At 43.7% G+C, this 20044-nt stretch overlaps 1 protein-coding gene across 1 annotated transcript in view; it reads right to left on the bottom strand.

The window, feature by feature from the left end:
• Positions 1-20044, bottom strand: part of LOC124798219 (probable cytochrome P450 6a13) — a 93544-nt gene that overhangs the window by 56793 nt on the left and 16707 nt on the right. Inside the window, exon 2 of the mRNA XM_047261526.1 lies at positions 11231-11527. Within this exon, the coding sequence (XP_047117482.1) occupies positions 11231-11450 (220 nt within the window). The 5' untranslated portion in view covers positions 11451-11527. The remainder of the gene's footprint in view (positions 1-11230; positions 11528-20044) is intronic.

Below are 20044 nucleotides of genomic sequence, written 5' to 3'. Positions count from 1 at the left end.
CAGGCAGAGGCCTTGGTTGCTACGCCAGCGGCGCAGTCTTTGAACAGCGAGTTTAGCCTACGGGTACGCAAGTGGCGGCCGTAATAGTTTCTAAGAAAATACTGATGAAAAATGTACAATTTTTAATGATCTATCGATCCCGTCAATTTAGAACACAATGCGTATAATGAAATTTACGGGTGGTTTTCTCAAAAGCGAAGGGCTTTAGGCCAAATATCTCAGTCTTTCATTTTAGGCTGTACGCAACCGACCTGCCAAATACGAGCCGAATCGATTGGCCGTGCCTGCGGCCGTCCCATTTGCCAGTCTGGTAACCCAGCCTTTTCTGTTTAGAAAACTGAAATCTAAAGACACAGTAACGTCGTCGTAAATAAAGTGATATTCCACCAATCGTTAGTGAACCCAGGTTTGGCATGTTAAGTCGGCCCTGTATCTGATATACGTTAATTAATCACTCTCCAAAGCAACTGGTTAGGAGTACTACATCTACTAAATTAGACAAAAATCACAATTACTTTGGTTTATTCTGATAAATTTATTTATAAAAACAACTAACTAACAACGGCAATATTAATATAATAAGACCCCCTCATGAACCATGGACCTTGCCGTTGGTGGGGAGACTTGCGTGCCTCAGCGACACAGATAGCCGTACCACAGGTGCAACCACAACGGAGGGGTACCTGTTGAGAGGCCAGACAAACATATGGTTTCTGAAGAGGGGCAGCAGCCTTTTCAGTAGTTGCAAGGACAACAGTCTGGATGATTGACTGATCTGGCCTTGTAACACTAACCAAAACGGCCTTGCTGTGCTGGTACTGACAACGGCTGAAAGCAAGGGGAAACTACGGCCGTAATTTTTCCCGAGGGCATGCAGCTTTACTGTATGGTAAAATGATGATGGCGTCCTCTTGGGTAAAATATTCCGGAGGTAAAATAGTCCCCCATTCGGATTTCCGGGCGGGGACTACTCAAGAGGACGTCGTTATCAGGAGGAAGAAAACTGGCGTTCTGCGGATCGGAGCGGGGAATGTCAGATCCCTTAACCAGGCAGGTAGATTAGGAAATTTAAAAAGGGAAATGGGTAGGTTAAAGTTAGATATAGTGGGAATTAGTGAAGTTCGGTGGCAGGAGTAACAAGTCTTCTGGTCAGGTAAATACAGGGTTATAAATACAAAATCAAAAAGTGGTAATGCAGGAGTGGGTTTAATAATGAATAAAAAAATCGGAATGAGGGTAAGCTACTACAAACAGCATAGTGAACGCATTATTGTGGCCAAGATAGATACGAAGCCCACGCCTGCCACAGTAGTACAAGTTTATATGCCAACTAGCTCCGCAGATGACGAAGAGATTGTTGAAATGTATGATGAGATAAAAGACATTATTCAGGAAGTGAAGGGAGACGAAAGTTTAATAGTCATGGGTGACTGGAATTCGATAGCAGGAAAAGAAAGGGAAGGAAACATAGTAGGTGAGTGTGGAATGGGGGTAAGGAATGAACGAGGAAGCCACTTGGTACAATTTTGCACAGAGCATAACTTAATCATAGCTAACACTTGGTTCAAGAATCATAAAAGAAGGTTGTATACATGGAAGAACCCTGGAGATACTGAAAGGTTTCAGATGGATTACATAATGGTAAGACAGAGATTTAGGAACCAGGTTTTAAATTGTAAGACATTTCCAGGGGACTCTGACCACAATCTATTGGTTATGAACTGTAGATTAAAACTGAAGAAACTGCAAAAAGGTGGGAATTTAAGGAGATGGGACCTGGATAAACTGACAGAACCAGAGGTTGTAGAGAGTTTCAGGGAGAGCATTAGGGAACGATTGACAAGAATGGAGAAAAGAAATACAGAAGAAGAAGAGTGGGTAGCTTTGAGAGATGAAATAGTGAAGGCAGCAGAGGAGCAAGTAGGTAAAAAGACGAGGGCTAGTAGAAATCATTGGGTAACAGAAGAGATACTGAATTTAACTGATGAAAGGAGAAAATACAAAAATGCAGTAAATGAAGCAGGCAAGAAGGAATACAAACGTCTCAAAAATGAGATCGACAGGAAGTGCAAAATGGCTAAGCAGTGATGGCTAGAGGACAAATGAAAGGATATAGAGGCGTCCATCACTAGAGGTAAGATAGATACTGCCTACAGGAAAATTAAAGAGGCCTTTGGAAAAAAGAGAATCATTTGTATGAATATCAAGAGCTCAGATGGAAACCCAGTTCTAAGCAAAGAAGGGAAAGCAGAAAGGTGGAAGGAGTATATAGAGGATCTATACAAGGGCGATGTTCTTGAGGACAATATTATGGAAATGGAAGAGGATGTAGATGAAGATGAAATGGGAGATATGATACTGCGTGAGAGTTTGACAAGGCACTGAAAGACCTAAGTCGAAACAAGGCCCCGGGAGTAGACAACATTTCATTAGAACTACTGATAGCCTTGGGAGAGCCAGCCCTGACAAAACTCTACCATCTGGTGAGCAAGATGTATGAGACAGACGAAATACCCTCAGACTTCAAGAAGAACATAATAATTTCAATTCTAAAGAAAGCAGGTGTTGAGAGATGTGAAAATTACCGAACTATCAGTTTAATTCAAAACACTAACACGAATTCTTTACAGACGAATGGAAAAACTGGTAGAAGCCGACCTCGGGGAAGATCAGTTTGGATTCCGTAGAAATGTTGGAACACGTGGGGCAATACTGACCCTACGACTTCTCTTAGAAAATAGGTTAAGGAAAGGCAAAACTACGTTTCTAGCATTTGTAGCCTTAGAGAAAGCTTTCAACAACGTTGACTGGAATACTCTCTTTCAAATTCTCAAAGTGGCAGGGGTAAAATACAGGGAGCGAAAGGCTGTTTACAATTTGTACAGAAACCAGATGGCAGTTATAAGAGTCGAGGGGCATGAAAGGGAAGCAATGGTTGGGAAGGGATTGAGACAGGGTTGTAGCCTATCCCCGATGCTATTCGATCTGTATATTGAGCAGGCAGTAAAGGAATCAAAAGAAAAGTTCGGAGTAGGTATTAAAATCTATGGAGAAGAAATAAAAACTTTGAGGTTCGCCGATGACATTGTAATTCTGTCAGAGACAGCAAAGGACTTGGAAGAGCAGTTGAACGGAATGGACAGTGTCTTGAAAGGAGGGTATAAGATGAACATCAACAAAAGCAAAACGAGGATAATGGAATGTAGTCGAATTAAGTCGGGTGATGCTGAGGGAATTAGATTAGGAAATGACGTGCTTAAAGTAGTAAATGAGTTTTGCTATTTGGGGAGCAAAATAACTGATGGTGGTCGAAGTAGAGAGGATATAAAATGTAGACTGACAATGTCAAGGAAAGCGTTTCTGAAGAAGAGAAAGTTGTTAACATCGAGTATAGATTTAAATGTCAGGAAGTCGTTTCTGAAAGTATTTACGTGGAGTGTAGGCACGTATGGAAGTGAAACGTGGACGATAAATAGTTTAGACAAAAAGAGAACAGAAGCTTTCGAAATGTGGTGCTACAGAAGAATGCTGAAGATTAGATGGGTAGATCACATAACTAATGAGGAGGTATTGAATAGCATTGGGGAATAGAGAATTTGTGGAACAACTTGACTAGAAGAAGGGATCGGTTGCTAGGACATATTCTGAGGCATCACGGGATTACCAATTTAGTATTGGAGGGCAACGCAGAGGGTAAAAATCGTAGAGGGAGACCAAGAGATGAATACACTAAACAGATTCAGAAGGATGTGGGTACTGGGAGATGAAGAAGCTTGCACAGGATAGAGTAGAATGGAGAACTGCATCAAACCAGTCTCAGGACTGAAGACCACAACAACAAGAAGACCTTGGCACATTTGACAAATACTTTATGGTGAAGGATCTTGATAATCGCGCAAGTGACTAACAACAATCAAAATGATCTCAATGATTGTCGTAATGTTATTACAAAGGTAAATAGCACCACAGAAGGGAATACGTCGCATCTAAGGCGGAGTTGAAAAGCAGACTGTTCAATGAATTAAAATGCAAGTCTTCAAAGCGAAGCCTGAAATGATCAAAATGTTATAAAATGACGCTAATTTCTTTCCGCTCCTCCTCGCGATTGCGGCTCTATCTCACCACAGTGTTGCAAGCGGAGGCTTAAGTGGCTTCAGAATCAGTCACTGGAGACATCACCGACGTTCTCAAGTGGAAAAGTGCAAAATCAGTTCAAAATTTCTGTAAGTTTCTGGATACATCAACGCTGGTGGTGGCGTGCCGTCACAAGTTCTCGGCAAAGTCTGAAGTGCAAGATGAAGAGTAGGATGAAGTGATTTCTGATCGAATGTCTTCTACAAGGAAATCAATCATTGCCATGTTTCAATCCTTGTACTGTATTCACATTGGTTATGTTCTGGCGTAACCACAAGCGCCAGAACGAAGACGAAGATTGCAAGACCAGGGAAGGCGGTGAAACGACATCGGCCAATGGTGCACGGAATAGGACCGCACCACGACAGGAGCGCCCTCAAACCGAAGTGAATATAAGCACCGCTTGTGCCAGACTCGGCCGCTCAGATTGGCTCAGTATACGGGCATTAGTTATCAGTGACGCGTGTAAAACTTGCAGGAACATTGCATAGCCAAAAATACGACTGTTCGCATGTCGCCCATCGCTTGCGCCTACTCCTTATAAATCTCCAAGTTAAGTATTGTCAGATCTGCTTTACTGACATAAAACTACTATTGTTATTTGCTTGAATTGTTGTGCCGGCCGAAGTGGCTGTGCGGTTAAAGGCGCTGCAGTCTGGAACCGCAAGACCGCTACGGTCGCAGGTTCGAATCCTGCCTCGGGCATGGATGTTTGTGATGTCCTTAGGTTAGTTAGGTTTAACTAGTTCTAAGTTCTAGGGGACTAATGACCTCAGCAGTTGAGTCCCACAGTGCTCAGAGCCATTTGAACCATTTGAATTGTTGTATAGCATTCCGAGAACGCAGCATCCCTTAGGCAAGCTATATGAGTGGACCCAACAGGTTAGGCTTTAAATTTTCCAAGAACCGACCTATAAAATTGCTCCTCAGAACATGCTAGTCCCCTCCCCTGAGCCATCCTCTATTTGGTTAACCAGCAACGCGCGTTCTATCATTTTATACGGAACAAAGTCTCTCTCTCTCTCTCTCTCTCTCTCTCTCTCTTTCTTCTTCTTCTTCTTCTTCTTCTGTCTGTGACCAACAAGATAGTCTTCGTCAGTACAGTAAATCTTTTTTACCTAACCTCTTGTTTATTTACGTCAGCCAGTCCCTATGGTTCTTATTTCGACTAAACATTTGGTTTTTGTTGAGTCAACATGCCCAGTGGCATCTCACGCCTTCAAAGGCCCGAAAACTGCGAGTTCCCATTCCATTTACATGGTGTGTCTGTCGCGTGCGGTACTTTACGGAGAAAAACTCAGTAGTGCCTTTTGCTAAAAACGTTCCTCTTCTTCCCATTCGCCTGGGCTGTAAAATGTTTTATGGCAGGGGGCTTGCATCTCAAGAGATCCTATTTGTGTTAATCTATGATGTTTTGGACATCCCAGTGCGCTATTAACCAACGCCTTCCTCAGGCATCCTTCTGCGAAATGGCTGTGAGCATGTTTACTGCCTTGGCAGCCTGTGTCCTTCTGCCTTATTCAGAATACTTTCAGCATCCTCTAATTTATATAAGGCATACAAATACGTAAAAAAGAGTAAATGAGGAGTAGGGTTACATTAGTCAGTTGCCAACAAACACAAGTAATGTGGTTTATCATATTCCTCCGTGCCGATTAAATATTCCGATGAAATGTGCCTTTCGTTATTAACTTACATGTGCTACATGTCTACTTCCGAAAATTGGATTGCCTCACACAGTTCTCTGTGAATCTCCTGACGACGGTCTAGCGGTTCTAGGCGCGCAGTCCGGAACCGCGCGACTGCTACGGTCGCAGGTTCGAATCCTGCCTCGGGCATGGATGTGTGTGATGTCCTTAGGTTAGTTAGGTTTAAGTAGTTCTAAGTTCTAGGGGACTGATGACCACAGATGTTAAGTCCCATAGTGCTCAGAGCCATTTGAACCTCCTGACGACGAATTTCGTTCTGGTCTAAAAAGCATGCAAACAAATGGCAGAAGCGTTCCGCTGATTGCAGCTTTGAGACTCATGTAGTGACAATAATAACAGCTCACTACGACTGGTATTGCTGCTGAAGGTAGACAGTAAATTTAGGTGCTATAGTTCGGTGCATGTTAAGCAGTGGCATGAGATTAAGAATAAACTTCATAAACTTTGATTCAAGAGATAAACCGTTTACGTATATCGAAAACATTAGGGGCCCAATTGCGCTTACAATTGTGTCTGTGTAACACTCGCCGCCCAGTAACTGCAATGTAGTTACAGGGCCTATTAGTCAAACATTGATCATGCCATTAGCATATTTGCAAAGACATCCCGTGTGATCGTGTCTTCGTTAGTAATGGGCAATGTGGACAGCGTCAAACGTCTTTCGAAAACCTGGTGTTTGAAAACGACATGACATGAGTGCAGACGAATATAACCGAGGATACTGATGCGGTCTGAGCTTCAGGCAGATCTTCGCAAGTGGCCAAGGGCTATGCTGGCCAGCTACCGACTTATTTCTGTGGCTGGACACCACAATAGAGCTGGTGCAACACCCTGCAATGCACTGTTGTGCCTCAGTGGTTTACTGTGTTGCTACGTGGCTTAGGATAACACAGCATGGCCAGAATCGATTAAATGGCGGGAGCCTACCGCACAGGTAAACTACTGCAGCCTCTTTGAGCAACATCACACACTAGGTCAAGCGGCTGATCTACGAGTCGTCACCTTCCCCTATGGTTCCATAACTGGATTCGCTGCGGCGAGACAGTTCAGTGGGTGCGACTGCCGGACACTCCAGCCAATCTGAGGATCCTGGGTTCGATGTGGGTCTGCCGCACTTCTCACCAGCGTGACAGAGCACCAGCAGCACTCCACCTGGCTTAACCCAAAGCCGCCGTCACGTGGATCGTAGCATTCGACGTGGCTTGATCTCCACCGTGCTGCTAAACGCTCAGAAACAGCCCGGCTTGTGCAAACGGTACGCGATGGCTAGCAAATCAGACAGTTTGTTTAGTGACTGTACAGGTGTAAAATTCCTATGTTAGTTCTATTAAAATGCACATTTGCTCGCTTATCCATACATTAGTCACGTTATTCGGTCTGTAGCATACATAAATTAAAACTTCAATATCTATGAATATGTTATAACACAACAACGTTAGTTCCATTTCCTGTCAATAAGAATCTCAGCTTATAAAAGTTCCATTACAAATTGCGCAATACAGATTTGTCTTCCACATGAGATAAAAGTTTCTCACCATTTTCACATTTCAGTAAACCCCCAATGTCATTATTACTTGAATCTTTAGAACCTGTGAAATACTACACATGAAATAAGAAAGTGGAAAATCTCTTACTGCAGTAGAGCAAGTTGTCTTGTACATAAAGGCAGTCGAGCAAACTCGCTGCTGAGAGAGAGATCACTTATATTTACATTACATAAAATATTCCAGTGCATACTTCTCTTACATGAATGAGGAAGACCCAGAACCTTTCAGAAAACACGAAGAGGAATAATTTTTTTTTTGGATTCTGTGGGATGCGAACGAGCAGTACACAGCATTCTTTGCCTCGTAGTTCCGCCTTCCTATTCATTGAAGTACACTGAACTTATCCAACTTTCGGCCATGTATTATATGTCACAATATCCTGAAGGCTTTAATCGTTGATACGTTTGATTTTAACAAATAATCCCAAGAACAATGCATTTTTAATGTATCCTTAATGCGCCGATGACATGAAAGGGTATACTTTCATAATATGCAAGTTATCTGTTGTAAATACAAATCAGGGTGTATGTACACTCCTGGAAATTGAAATAAGAACACCGTGAATTCATTGTCCCAGGAAGGGGAAACTTTATTGACACATTCCTGGGGTCAGATACATCACATGATCACACTGACAGAACCACAGGCACATAGACACAGGCAACAGAGCATGCACAATGTCGGCACTAGTACAGTGTATCTCCACCTTTCGCAGCAATGCAGGCTGCTATTCTCCCATGGAGACGATCGTAGAGATGCTGGATGTAGCCCTGTGGAACGGCTTGCCATGGCATTTCCACCTGGCGCCTCAGTTGGGCCAGCGTTCGTGCTGGACGTGCAGACCGCGTGAGACGACGCTTCATCCAGTCCCAAACATGCTCAATGGGGGACAGATCCGGAGATCTTGCTGGCCAGGGTAGTTGACTTACACCTTCTAGAGCACGTTGGGTGGCACGGGATACATGCGGACGTGCATTGTCCTGTTGGAACAGCTAGTTCCCTTGCCGGTCTAGGAATGGTAGAACGATGGGTTCGATGACGGTTTGGATGTACCGTGCACTATTCAGTGTCCCCTCGACGATCACCAGTGGTGTACGGCCAGTGTAGGAGATCGCTCCCCACACCATGATGCCGGGTGTTGGCCCTGTGTGCCTCGGTCGTATGCAGTCCTGATTGTGGCGCTCACCTGCACGGCGCCAAACACGCATACGACCATCATTGGCACCAAGGCAGAAGCGACTCTCATCGCTGAAGACGACACGTCTCCATTCGTCCCTCCATTCACGCCTGTCGCGACACCACTGGAGGCGGGCTGCACGATGTTGGGGCGTGAGCGGAAGACGGCCTAACGGTGTGCGGGACCGTAGCCCAGCTTCATGGAGACGGTTGCGAATGGTCCTCGCCGATACCCCAGGAGCAACAGTGTCCCTAATTTGCTGGGAAGTGGCGGTGCGGTCCCCTACGGCACTGCGTAGGATCCTACGGTCTTGGCGTGCATCCGTGCGTCGCTGCGGTCCGGTCCCAGGTCGACGGGCACGTGCACCTTCCGCCGACCACTGGCGACAACATCGATGTACTGTGGAGACCTCACGCCCCACGTGTTGAGCAATTCGGCGGTACGTCCACCCGGCCTCCCGCATGCCCACTATACGCCCTCGCTCAAAGTCCGTCAACTGCACATACGGTTCACGTCCACGCTGTCGCGGCATGCTACCAGTGTTAAAGACTACGGTGGAGCTCCGTATGACACGGCAAACTGGCTGACACTGACGGCGGCGGTGCACAAATGCTGCGCAGCTAGCGCCATTCGACGGCCAACACCACGGTTCCTGGTGTGTCCGCTGTGCCGTGCGTGTGATCATTGCTTGTACAGCCCTCTCGCAGTGTCCGGAGCAAGTATGGTGGGTCTGACACACCGGTGTCAGTGTGTTCTTTTTTCCATTTCCAGGAGTGTATATATGTACATATGTATGTTTGTGATCTCTCAAACTCCCAGATCAATTGTAACCAAATGTGACACAGAAACAGTAGGCCTCTTGAGTATCAGCACTGTGAGGTTTATAACCTCCAGGCTCCAGTAGGAGCGGAGATACAGGAAAAAAAGTACTTTTTCCGGCCTTTGGTATGTAGGCTGTCCTACACGACAGGCATGTTGTGTTGGCAGGAGCAGAGATGAGATGAAGAAACACAGAGCGAGGAGAAGGAGAGAGACAGAGGTGGAAGGGTGAGGTGCACAGACAGAGGGAGGAAGAACTGTACACACAGAGGGGTAGGAGGTGTTGTGTTCAATATATGTTTCTAGTTCATACGCAGGCAAAGCACTGGGGAAAAGGCTAATAAGTTGTAAGTACGCTGTTTATGTTTTCTTATTGGCAACGTTACGTAGCGCTCTGTGTGAGAATCACTGGCTGTGCTGTGTGCAGTCTGTGGCTGGTTTGCATTGTTGTCTGCCATTGTAGTGTTGGGCAGCTGGATGTGTACAGCGCGTAGCGTTGCGCAGTTGGAGGTGAGTCGCCGGCAGTGGTGGATGTGGGGAAAGAGATGGCGGAGTTTTGAAATTTTTAAAACTGGATGTCATGAACTGATATGTATATTATGAGTTTTCAACATTATTAAGGTAAATACATTGTTTGTTCTCTATTAAAATCTTTCATTTTGCTAACTATGCCTATCAGTAGTTAGTGCCTTCTGTAGTTGAATCTTTTATTTAGCTGGCAGTAGTGGCGCTCGCTGTATTGCAGTAGTTCGAGTAACGAAGATTTTTGTGAGGTAAGTGATTTGTGAAAGGTATAGGTTAATGTTAGTCAGGGCCATTCTTTTGTAGGGATTATTGAAAGTCAGATTGCGTTGCGCTAAAAAATATTGTGTGTCAGTTTAAGCACAGTCGTATATAATTTTTCAAAAGGGGACGTTTCAAAGTTTTAACCAGAAATATGTTTTCTGTAATTTTATTACAACAGTCCTACCAATAACAATGCCTTTTGGAGAGAAATGTGCCTGTTTGGCAAGACAGCCTACCTGTCAGGGTCAAGAAACGGTTTCCCTGGCCCTGACATGTAGGTTTCCCTGCATGACATGCACGTTGTGTTGGAATAGTATGGGCCTGCTTTATCGACCTGATTTGAGTGGTGACCCGTACATCAGGGTGAAATAAATGGTATTCAAGCCCTTGATGTGTAGCCTGTCCTGCATGACAGGCATGTTGTGGGAGCTGTAGCGAAATAAGTCGCGGCTGTCTCCAGTACTTTACTCCAGGGGCTACACATGCCACTGAGCATGGCTAGGGACAGCTTGAGATGGACTGAGGTGAAGGAGGAATGGACAGAGAAAGGGGAGGAGGGGGGGATGCAGGTGGAAGGTGTGGAGGGGTAGTGGGTAGATGGAAAAGGAAGAGGGGGAGGTGGAGATGGAAAGAGAGATGGGGAGAAGGATACAGACAGAGAGATGGTTGAGGGAGATATGGTCAGAGAGGGTGTGGAAGAAATGGCCAAAGAGAGTGGGAGTAGACGCAATGGAGAGAAGGAGATAGACAGACAGAGGTGGGAAGATGGGAATGACAGACAGGGGGAGAAAGAGGTAACCACACAGAAGGAAAGGGGCAGGTGTGTTCAATATATGTGTCTAACTCATAAGTGGTTGAAGAAGTGGTGAAAAGGGTAGTAATATAGCAATTCTTTAACCAGATACATGCAGTTTCCCGCAATTTTGCTGCAACAAATCCTACCAAGAACGACGTGTTTTCGAGAGCTCCTCGGTGTACTGTTGCTTTAAGCTGCATGTATTCATTGGATCAGAAGTGGCTGCTTTGTGACAATATAAAAGCACGACAAGGTCCAGTACCTTTGAGTTCGTTGTAAATGTCCTGCACCACAAACTCGAAGCGTGTCTGCCCCAGGACGCTCTGCCTGACGTTGCCGAAGGGGAACTGCGGCTGTCTCTGGGGCACGCCCCTCCTGGTCCAGTAGGTGAAGCTGTGCGAGAACCACACGTACGCCGCTGCCAACACCACCAGTGCGACGGCCGCCAAGTCCCCCAGCCACGACTGCAGTACCACGCTCATGATGGCCGCCTCCAAGGAACACGCCTCCAGCTAACCTTTACGTGGACGGACGGCGAGCTTTGACTGCTCCCGCAATTCTGTGAACAAAACACGAAGAGACACGCCATACCGTTGTGCTATAGTGTTTACAACAGATTTCTCTGAATCAGCATCCTTTAACATAATGTCCGCAGTCCCAAAGTAGTCAATCAGAGACTGATATAGAGTCCGCAACAGCACATATGCGTGCTTTACTTCGTATTATGGCAGATCATTTGTAATAATGTAAATTCTCGTAAATCTGTAGAAATGGTGTCTATTTTCGTAAGACAGCTGGCCAACTGAATCTAGCAGACCTGCATTACTTGTTATTACTTGTTTGTCCAACTAGCCACCTGTGCAATAATTGTATTGTGTTTGTTTTTTGGTGTTTCTGCACGCCGGGTTAGCTAATTCTTCATTTGTATTTGATCGGCTACTGCTGTTGTTCGCTTGTCTGTATCTTCTAAGATTGTTTGTCGTACTTTGGCGTTCTGTATTTCAATTTTACATGATATCGGCTAAGGGAGTTTAATATTTACAATTAGTTTCCCCTGCGATTTATACATATGTCGTAGGCAACTTGCCGTGAGAGTCTCACAGACTTCACGCCTCGTACCTGGAGTTTTGATCGGCCACTGCGCGTTAAGGCTCATTGTGGTTATAAGGCTAATAGCCTGCTTGCCCGCGGTGGTATGTTTGTACGAGGGTTGAGTGAAAAGCAATGCCTCCACCTTCGTTAATTGGGTTTGGATGGGAATATTTTAGTAAGTCAAACGCAGAAATAATCCTTAGAATGTGATATTTAATTACCAATATTCATTTTCCACATAATCACCAGTCAATTGGATATATTTCTACCAAGGTTTCTGAAGCCGTCACGGAAGAAGTCGACACACTGTTTGCGCAACCACAGTCTCACAGTTCTCAACGTCTTCATCAGGAGCATAATGATGTCCCTGCAGATCGACTTTCAGTGCGCTTTCATTTCAGGAGTCGGCATCCGGGGTGCCCATCGTGCACAGATCTGTCTATAGCCAAGCAAAGCAATAATGTGACCCACACGTTCTTATGAAGTGCCGGTTGTGCTTGCAAATTTTCTCCGAGTGATCCGACGATCGTCTTGAAACACACTGCCAACATTTTGCTTGTTAAACTCGGTGGTTGTTGTCACAGGACGTTCAACTCTTTGTTTATCACGCAGGTCATATGTTCCCACCTCAACAACTTTAAACTTACTCGTCCAATGACGCACAGTACTCACATCAACACCATCACCATAAACTGCTTTCATTCTCTGATGAATCTCCTTTGGGGTGACACCTTCTGCTGTCAAAAATTCAATGACTTCACTTTGCTGAAATCGCATTGACCGACAGTCTGCGCAGGGTCGCATACTTTACACTGTAACAACACAACTGTTCAATGCTAAAGCTTCTCGCCAATTGGAGCTGTAGAGAAGAGGCTACGGAACAAGCCAGTACCTGCCGCACACCAATGCTGCCAACTGTTGAGAGTTACGAAGTTGGAGGCATTACTTTTCAGTCAACCCTCGTATGCAAGCTTAAAGCCCCGTAAGATAGTTACTAATAGGTTTCTTGTATTCGTAACCAAATTTCGTGTAAATCCTGAAGCTCCTTCACCCATCGTAAAACTTGTCCGCGAGGCCGCCGGCCGCTGCTTCTGTTATCCCGTATCCGTCTTAAATATGGTTAACGCTTTCTGAGAAGTTAAATTTTAATCACTTAAGACCATTAGTGTTGCTGTAAGCTGGTGTTTAGGGACGAGGCATCTTGTTTCTTAATGAAGTGCGTAAAATTTAATTACTTGAAAGGGTTTCGCCGTGGTAAGCATTTATCATTGGGCCTTAAGCCATTTGTGGAGTTGCTAAGTTATTTGATTAATTGAAGTTCTTGACCCGTAACTACACTCCTGGAAACGGAAAAAAGAACACATTGACACCGGTGTGTCAGACCCACCATACTTGCTCCGGACACTGCGAGAGGGCTGTACAAGCAATGATCACACGCACGGCACAGCGGACACACCAGGAACCGCGGTGTTGGCCGTCGAATGGCGCTAGCTGCGCAGCATTTGTGCACCGCCGCCGTCAGTGTCAGCCAGTTTGCCGTGGCATACGGAGCTCCATCGCAGTCTTTAACACTGGTAGCATGCCGCGACAGCGTGGACGTGAACCGTATGTGCAGTTGACGGACTTTGAGCGAGGGCGTATAGTGGGCATGCGGGAGGCCGGGTGGACGTACCGCCGAATTGCTCAACACGTGGGGCGTGAGGTCTCCACAGTACATCGATGTTGTCGCCAGTGGTCGGCGGAAGGTGCACGTGCCCGTCGACCTGGGACCGGACCGCAGCGACGCACGGATGCACACCAAGACTTTAGGATCCTACGCAGTGCCGTAGGGGGCCGCACCGCCACTTCCCAGCAAATTAGGGACACTGTTGCTCCTGGGGCATCGGCGAGGACCATTCGCAACCGTCTCCATGAAGCTAGGCTACGGTCCCGCACACCGTTAGGCCGTCTTCCGCTCACGCCCCAACATCGAGCAGCCCGCCTCCAGTGGTGTCGCGACAGGCGTGAATGGAGGGACGAATGGAGACGTGTCGTCTTCAGCGATGAGAGTCGCTTCTGCCTTGGTGCCAATGATGGTCGTATGCGTGTTTGGCGCCGTGCAGGTGAGCGCCACAATCAGGACTGCATACGACCGAGGCACACAGGGCCAACACCCGGCATCATGGTGTGGGGAGCGATCTCCTACACTGGCCGTACACCACTGGTGATCGCCGAGGGGACACTGAATAGAGCACGGTACATCCAAACCGTCATCGAACCCATCGTTCAACCATTCCTAGACCGGCTAGGGAACTTGCTGTTCCAACAGGACAATGCACGTCCGCATGTGTCCCGTGCCACCCAACGTGCTCTAGAAGGTGTAAGTCAACTACCCTGGCCAGCAAGATCTCCGGATCTGTCCCCCATTGAGCATGTTTGGGACTGGATGAAGCGTCGTCTCACGCGGTCTGCACGTCCAACACGAACGCTGGTCCAACTGAGGCACCAGGTGGAAATGGCATGGCAAGCCATTCCACAGGACTACATCCAGCATCTCTACGATCGTCTCCATGGGAGAATAGCAGCCTGCATTGCTGCGAAAGGTGGAGATACACTATACTAGTGCCGACATTGTGCATGCTCTGTTGCCTGTGTCTATGTGCCTGTGGTTCTGTCAGTGTGATCATGTGATGTATCTGACCCCAGGAATGTGTCAATAAAGTTTCCCCTTCCTGGGACAATGAATTCACGGTGTTCTTATTTCAATTTCCAGGAGTGTATCTGTTAACTAGGAACGCTGTGTGGCAACTAATAATTGGTGATGATACTGCTTAGTACTTTAAATTATTTTGGTAAGAAAAGGAAGGCGATTTCATTTGTAGGTCTGCGAAAGTGGGGAGAGTTTCCTTTTAGTTACGACCTTGCAACCATGCGATTTAAGGATTGTATTAATCGACGTCTTGAGCCTTGGGGTTTAACAGTTTGATTTACTTATCATTGCTCTCGCTATTAAATTGTTTATTTTACTGATTGTAAAGAGTTCAACTGTGTTTTTATGATAAACTACTATTCAAATGTATACAGTGTTATTGACCCAGCAACTTACCACTCCCCAACCAACTCCCCAGCCCTTCAGTGGTAGTTAAACAAATTTTTCAAACAAGTTCGGTTACTGAAGAATTATGATTTTAATCCTCATTGTACGAAAACAACTCCAAGGAAGATGCCTCCAAATTTCATCACATGGGACCACGGACTGCTTTATTTCGTGGTTTCATAACTACAACTCGCTTCTGGAAACCCAGTGGGGATTGCAAAACTGCGCGGAGACAATAACGATCCATGGCATCATTTATGATCAAGTTTTAGCATCGATACTCCAATGTTATCGTAGTCGTGGTTAGCGGCAAAGAGAGAGAAAAATAATGTAACATGAATCATTTTCCAACGAATCTTGGGAACGATGTAGTTGCTAGATGATGGTATTCCTCAGATTTTCTTGACGAAGCGAATATATTTGCTTCGAATGGTTATATGATCAGTATCATTCACCTAGTTATTCGAAGGAATGTGAGAATATGTAACAGAGTGAATAGAAGGTCGATTATTAAACTACTAGGATTACAATTTCTCTTCATCACTCATCCATATTGTTTGAGAATTTTATTTACTCACGTTGTTTTGGATTTATTTATCTTATTAAATCTCCTATTCCCACATATTTTGACACTGGGAAGAATATAAATGAAAAAAACATAGAATGTATGTAGGAATCGAACATGGGTCCTTCGCTTCCCATCCAGTTGTCTTGGTCGCTCGGCCAGAGATGCTTTTGTTGAAGAGCCTTAGGCCTTTAGGCACTTAAGCGACAGTCGTGAAAGTTTCTTTTCTCAAGTTCTTGGAAAACGTTTGCGAACTATATACATGGTGACAAAAAAATGTTCATTTTCAAATTTCGTAGGGTGTTTACTAATATGTGGGAATCCTCTGGGGGATGGACAGTGGACTTCAAAAGAAATAAAAAAGTTCAGATACACATATGGTCAATTTTTTTTTATTTTCTTAGTTACAGACACTCTTTTGCTGTTATATGTTTGCTTCCTTTCTTTCTTTTTGTTTTCAGAATTTCGGCTAATATAGCAGAAAACTGACTATAAGAATGGGAAACACACAGGCAAAAACTTACTAAATGTAGCCCATAAAAGACATCAGTAAGTGATAATAATACACAAAATGTTACACTGGAGACCGTAATGCTAGATCAGACTAAGAACAGCCGACCAATTGCAAAGGATAAAGTAATCTTTACCTAGGTTTCAATAGATATAAATCTATCTTCTTCAGAAGACACCTGGGGACAATGAACATCGTAATATATATTAAGGTATGAAACATGAGTCAAGAATAAAGTTTAACATATATTAGGAAAATATTGTATTACAAGATGTGAGAAAGATTCTTGGTACTTACAATATTATAACAACATGAAGTGATATGTCCTTATCGTTTAGGCAAACATCTGCATAGTTACATTAATCATATAAAATATAGCCCTGACACCAGGGTTTGTCAAACAAATAAAATAGGTACATAGAAGTTGCAGAGCGCCTAAGCGACTGAGTAAAATCGGCCAGCGTAGTAGCACAGCGGCCAGGGCAGGTGGCGCTCATGTCGCGGACTATGTGCCGATAGGCGTACTGAAGTAACATTTGAAACATCAATTTTAAATGCGTTCTTAAATAGAGTGATAATAAATAAATTGGCAAGCATTTGACACTCCCGTTATGACATTGTGGGAGGTATAGGAACAATAACGTAGATACATACATCAAAAAGACAGGTGGCGCTTCCGCCGTGAGTTACATGCAGTGGTCTATATAGCCAAATTATAAAGTTATATTACCATATTAGTGAAGCCCATAGAACGTATATAAGTCAAACCATCAAGAACAATCAGTAATGGCTTTTAAGAAAATTACGAGAGCTGGTCTACAATCCAGTTACTACGTAATATAGAATAAGAGAAAATTACATGAGGGCCGCTGTAGTGGCAGCCATATATCGTGAAAAGAACACATTATATAAACGATAGTAAACTGGAGGATTTGAAAGTGCATTATAGCTTCCTGCGGAAATAGACTACTGAGGTTACTAATAATAATGTTATATATTACACAGTATGGGTTTAAAGCCTTCGAAAAATTGTTTACAGGCAAGGTTCAACTGATCATTCAGAATATTGCCGTCTTTGAGCTCTAGATGTTTAAAAATAAATAGCTCTTCCCACAGATCTAGTCTCCGTCCTTTGACCTGTCTATGTAGGATAACCGTGTCTTCTAACTGTTTAGGCGTACGGCCAGTTAACAAGAGGTGTTCAGCAAAGGTAGAGTTGCGAATATTCGTTCCTTTTTTACCTAACAGATGTTCTTTATATCGTGTTTTCACAGCTCTGCCGGTTTGACCAATATAATAAGAGGGGCAGTTATTACAGGTTAGCTTGTAAATACCTGAATTCGAAAACCAATCGCTGGCAATCTCTACTGACTGTACAAGATTTCTTTTTAAACTGTTATCTGTAGAAAAGGAGACGTTACAGTTATATTTTTTATTCAGAAGACGTTTAATCCTATACGATAAGTTACCCAGGAAAGGGATGGAAATAAATTTTTTTAGTTTCTGTGGTATCCGTGGGGAGAATATTTCTCAAAGTCGAACATTTTTGGGAGATTTTCTTATTGAGCAGGTAATCGATCATATTCTGGTTATACCCATTATTAACCGCAATCGCTTTGATGACATTCAATTCCTTTTTTTGATCCGCAGGTGATAAAGGAGTGGTTACCATTCGGTGAAGGGCGGAATGAAAAAATGCCAATTTATGAGCTTTTGGATGGGTTGAGTCAGCAGGAATGACATTATCAGAATATGTTTCCTTGCGGAAGATATTAAAATGGAAGGAATTATCTTCTATAGAAATTGTTAAATCGAGAAAATTAAGTTCACGTTTATCATTTTGAAGTTCTTTTGTGAAGGAAATTTTTTCATGCAAACCGTTGAAAGTGTTAAAGAGATGCTCTAGCTCATGATCAGTGCCATCAAAAGCAATGAAAATGTCATCAACATACCGTGCATAATAGCGGATCTTGTGGCATAATTCTGAACTTGAATTGAAGAACGTTGTTTCTAGGGCGTTAATGAAAACCTCTGCTAGAATACCGGCGAGGGGGCTACCCATAGCTAGACCATCTGGTTGTACATACATTTTCCCGTTAAATGTGAAGTAATTGTATTTTAAAATGACCTTGAGCAAATCAATGAGTTCGGCAATCTGAGTTTCACTTAATTTTTTGTGTTTAAGAAGATTCTCTTTTACAAGGTCTATGGTTTCATCAACCGGAACATTTGTGTAAAGGCTGACGATGTCAAAGGACACCAGCCTAGTGTCAGGTGTACAACTTATAGATTGAATATTGTGAATTAATTCCTTACTGTTTTTTACAGAAAAATTATTTTCAAAAGTGAAAGCATCTTTAATTTTAAAATGGAGGTGCCTAGCAAGTGTGTGATGTGGACTGCCTATACCATTCACACCTGACACTAGGCTGGTGTCCTTTGACATCGTCAGCCTTTACACAAATGTTCCGGTTGATGAAACCATAGACCTTGTAAAAGAGAATCTTCTTAAACACAAAAAAATTAAGTGAAACTCAGATTGCCGAACTCATTGATTTGCTCAAGGTCATTTTAAAATACAATTACTTCACATTTAACGGGAAAATGTATGTACAACCAGATGGTCTAGCTATGGGTAGCCCCCTCGCCGGTATTCTAGCAGAGGTTTTCATTAACGCCCTAGAAACAATGTTCTTCAATTCAAGTTCAGAATTATGCCACAAGATCCGCTATTATGCACGGTATGTTGATGACATTTTCATTGCTTTTGATGGCACTGATCATGAGCTAGAGCATCTCTTTAACACTTTCAACGGTTTGCATGAAAAAATTTCCTTCACAAAAGAACTTCAAAATGATAAACGTGAACTTAATTTTCTCGATTTAACAATTTCTATAGAAGATAATTCCTTCCATTTTAATATCTTCCGCAAGGAAACATATTCTGATAATGTCATTCCTGCTGACTCAACCCATCCAAAAGCTCATAAATTGGCATTTTTTCATTCCGCCCTTCACCGAATGGTAACCACTCCTTTATCACCTGCGGATCAAAAAAAGGAATTGAATGTCATCAAAGCGATTGCGGTTAATAATGGGTATAACCAGAATATGATCGATTACCTGCTCAATAAGAAAATCTCCCAAAAATGTTCGACTTTGAGAAATATTCTCCCCACGGATACCACAGAAACTAAAAAATTTATTTCCATCCCTTTCCTGGGTAACTTATCGTATAGGATTAAACGTCTTCTGAATAAAAAATATAACTGTAACGTCTCCTTTTCTACAGATAACAGTTTAAAAAGAAATCTTGTACAGTCAGTAGAGATTGCCAGCGATTGGTTTTCGAATTCAGGTATTTACAAGCTAACCTGTAATAACTGCCCCTCTTATTATATTGGTCAAACCGGCAGAGCTGTGAAAACACGATATAAAGAACATCTGTTAGGTAAAAAAGGAACGAATATTCGCAACTCTACCTTTGCTGAACACCTCTTGTTAACTGGCCGTACGCCTAAACAGTTAGAAGACACGGTTATCCTACATAGACAGGTCAAAGGACGGAGACTAGATCTGTGGGAAGAGCTATTTATTTTTAAACATCTAGAGCTCAAAGACGGCAATATTCTGAATGATCAGTTGAACCTTGCCTGTAAACAATTTTTCGAAGGCTTTAAACCCATACTGTGTAATATATAACATTATTATTAGTAACCTCAGTAGTCTATTTCCGCAGGAAGCTATAATGCACTTTCAAATCCTCCAGTTTACTATCGTTTATATAATGTGTTCTTTTCACGATATATGGCTGCCACTACAGCGGCCCTCA

Source organism: Schistocerca piceifrons, chromosome 5 (genome assembly GCF_021461385.2).
Source record: "Schistocerca piceifrons isolate TAMUIC-IGC-003096 chromosome 5, iqSchPice1.1, whole genome shotgun sequence".
Classification (NCBI taxonomy): Eukaryota; Metazoa; Arthropoda; class Insecta; order Orthoptera; family Acrididae; genus Schistocerca; species Schistocerca piceifrons.
This window is presented reverse-complemented; position numbering and strand designations above follow the sequence as displayed.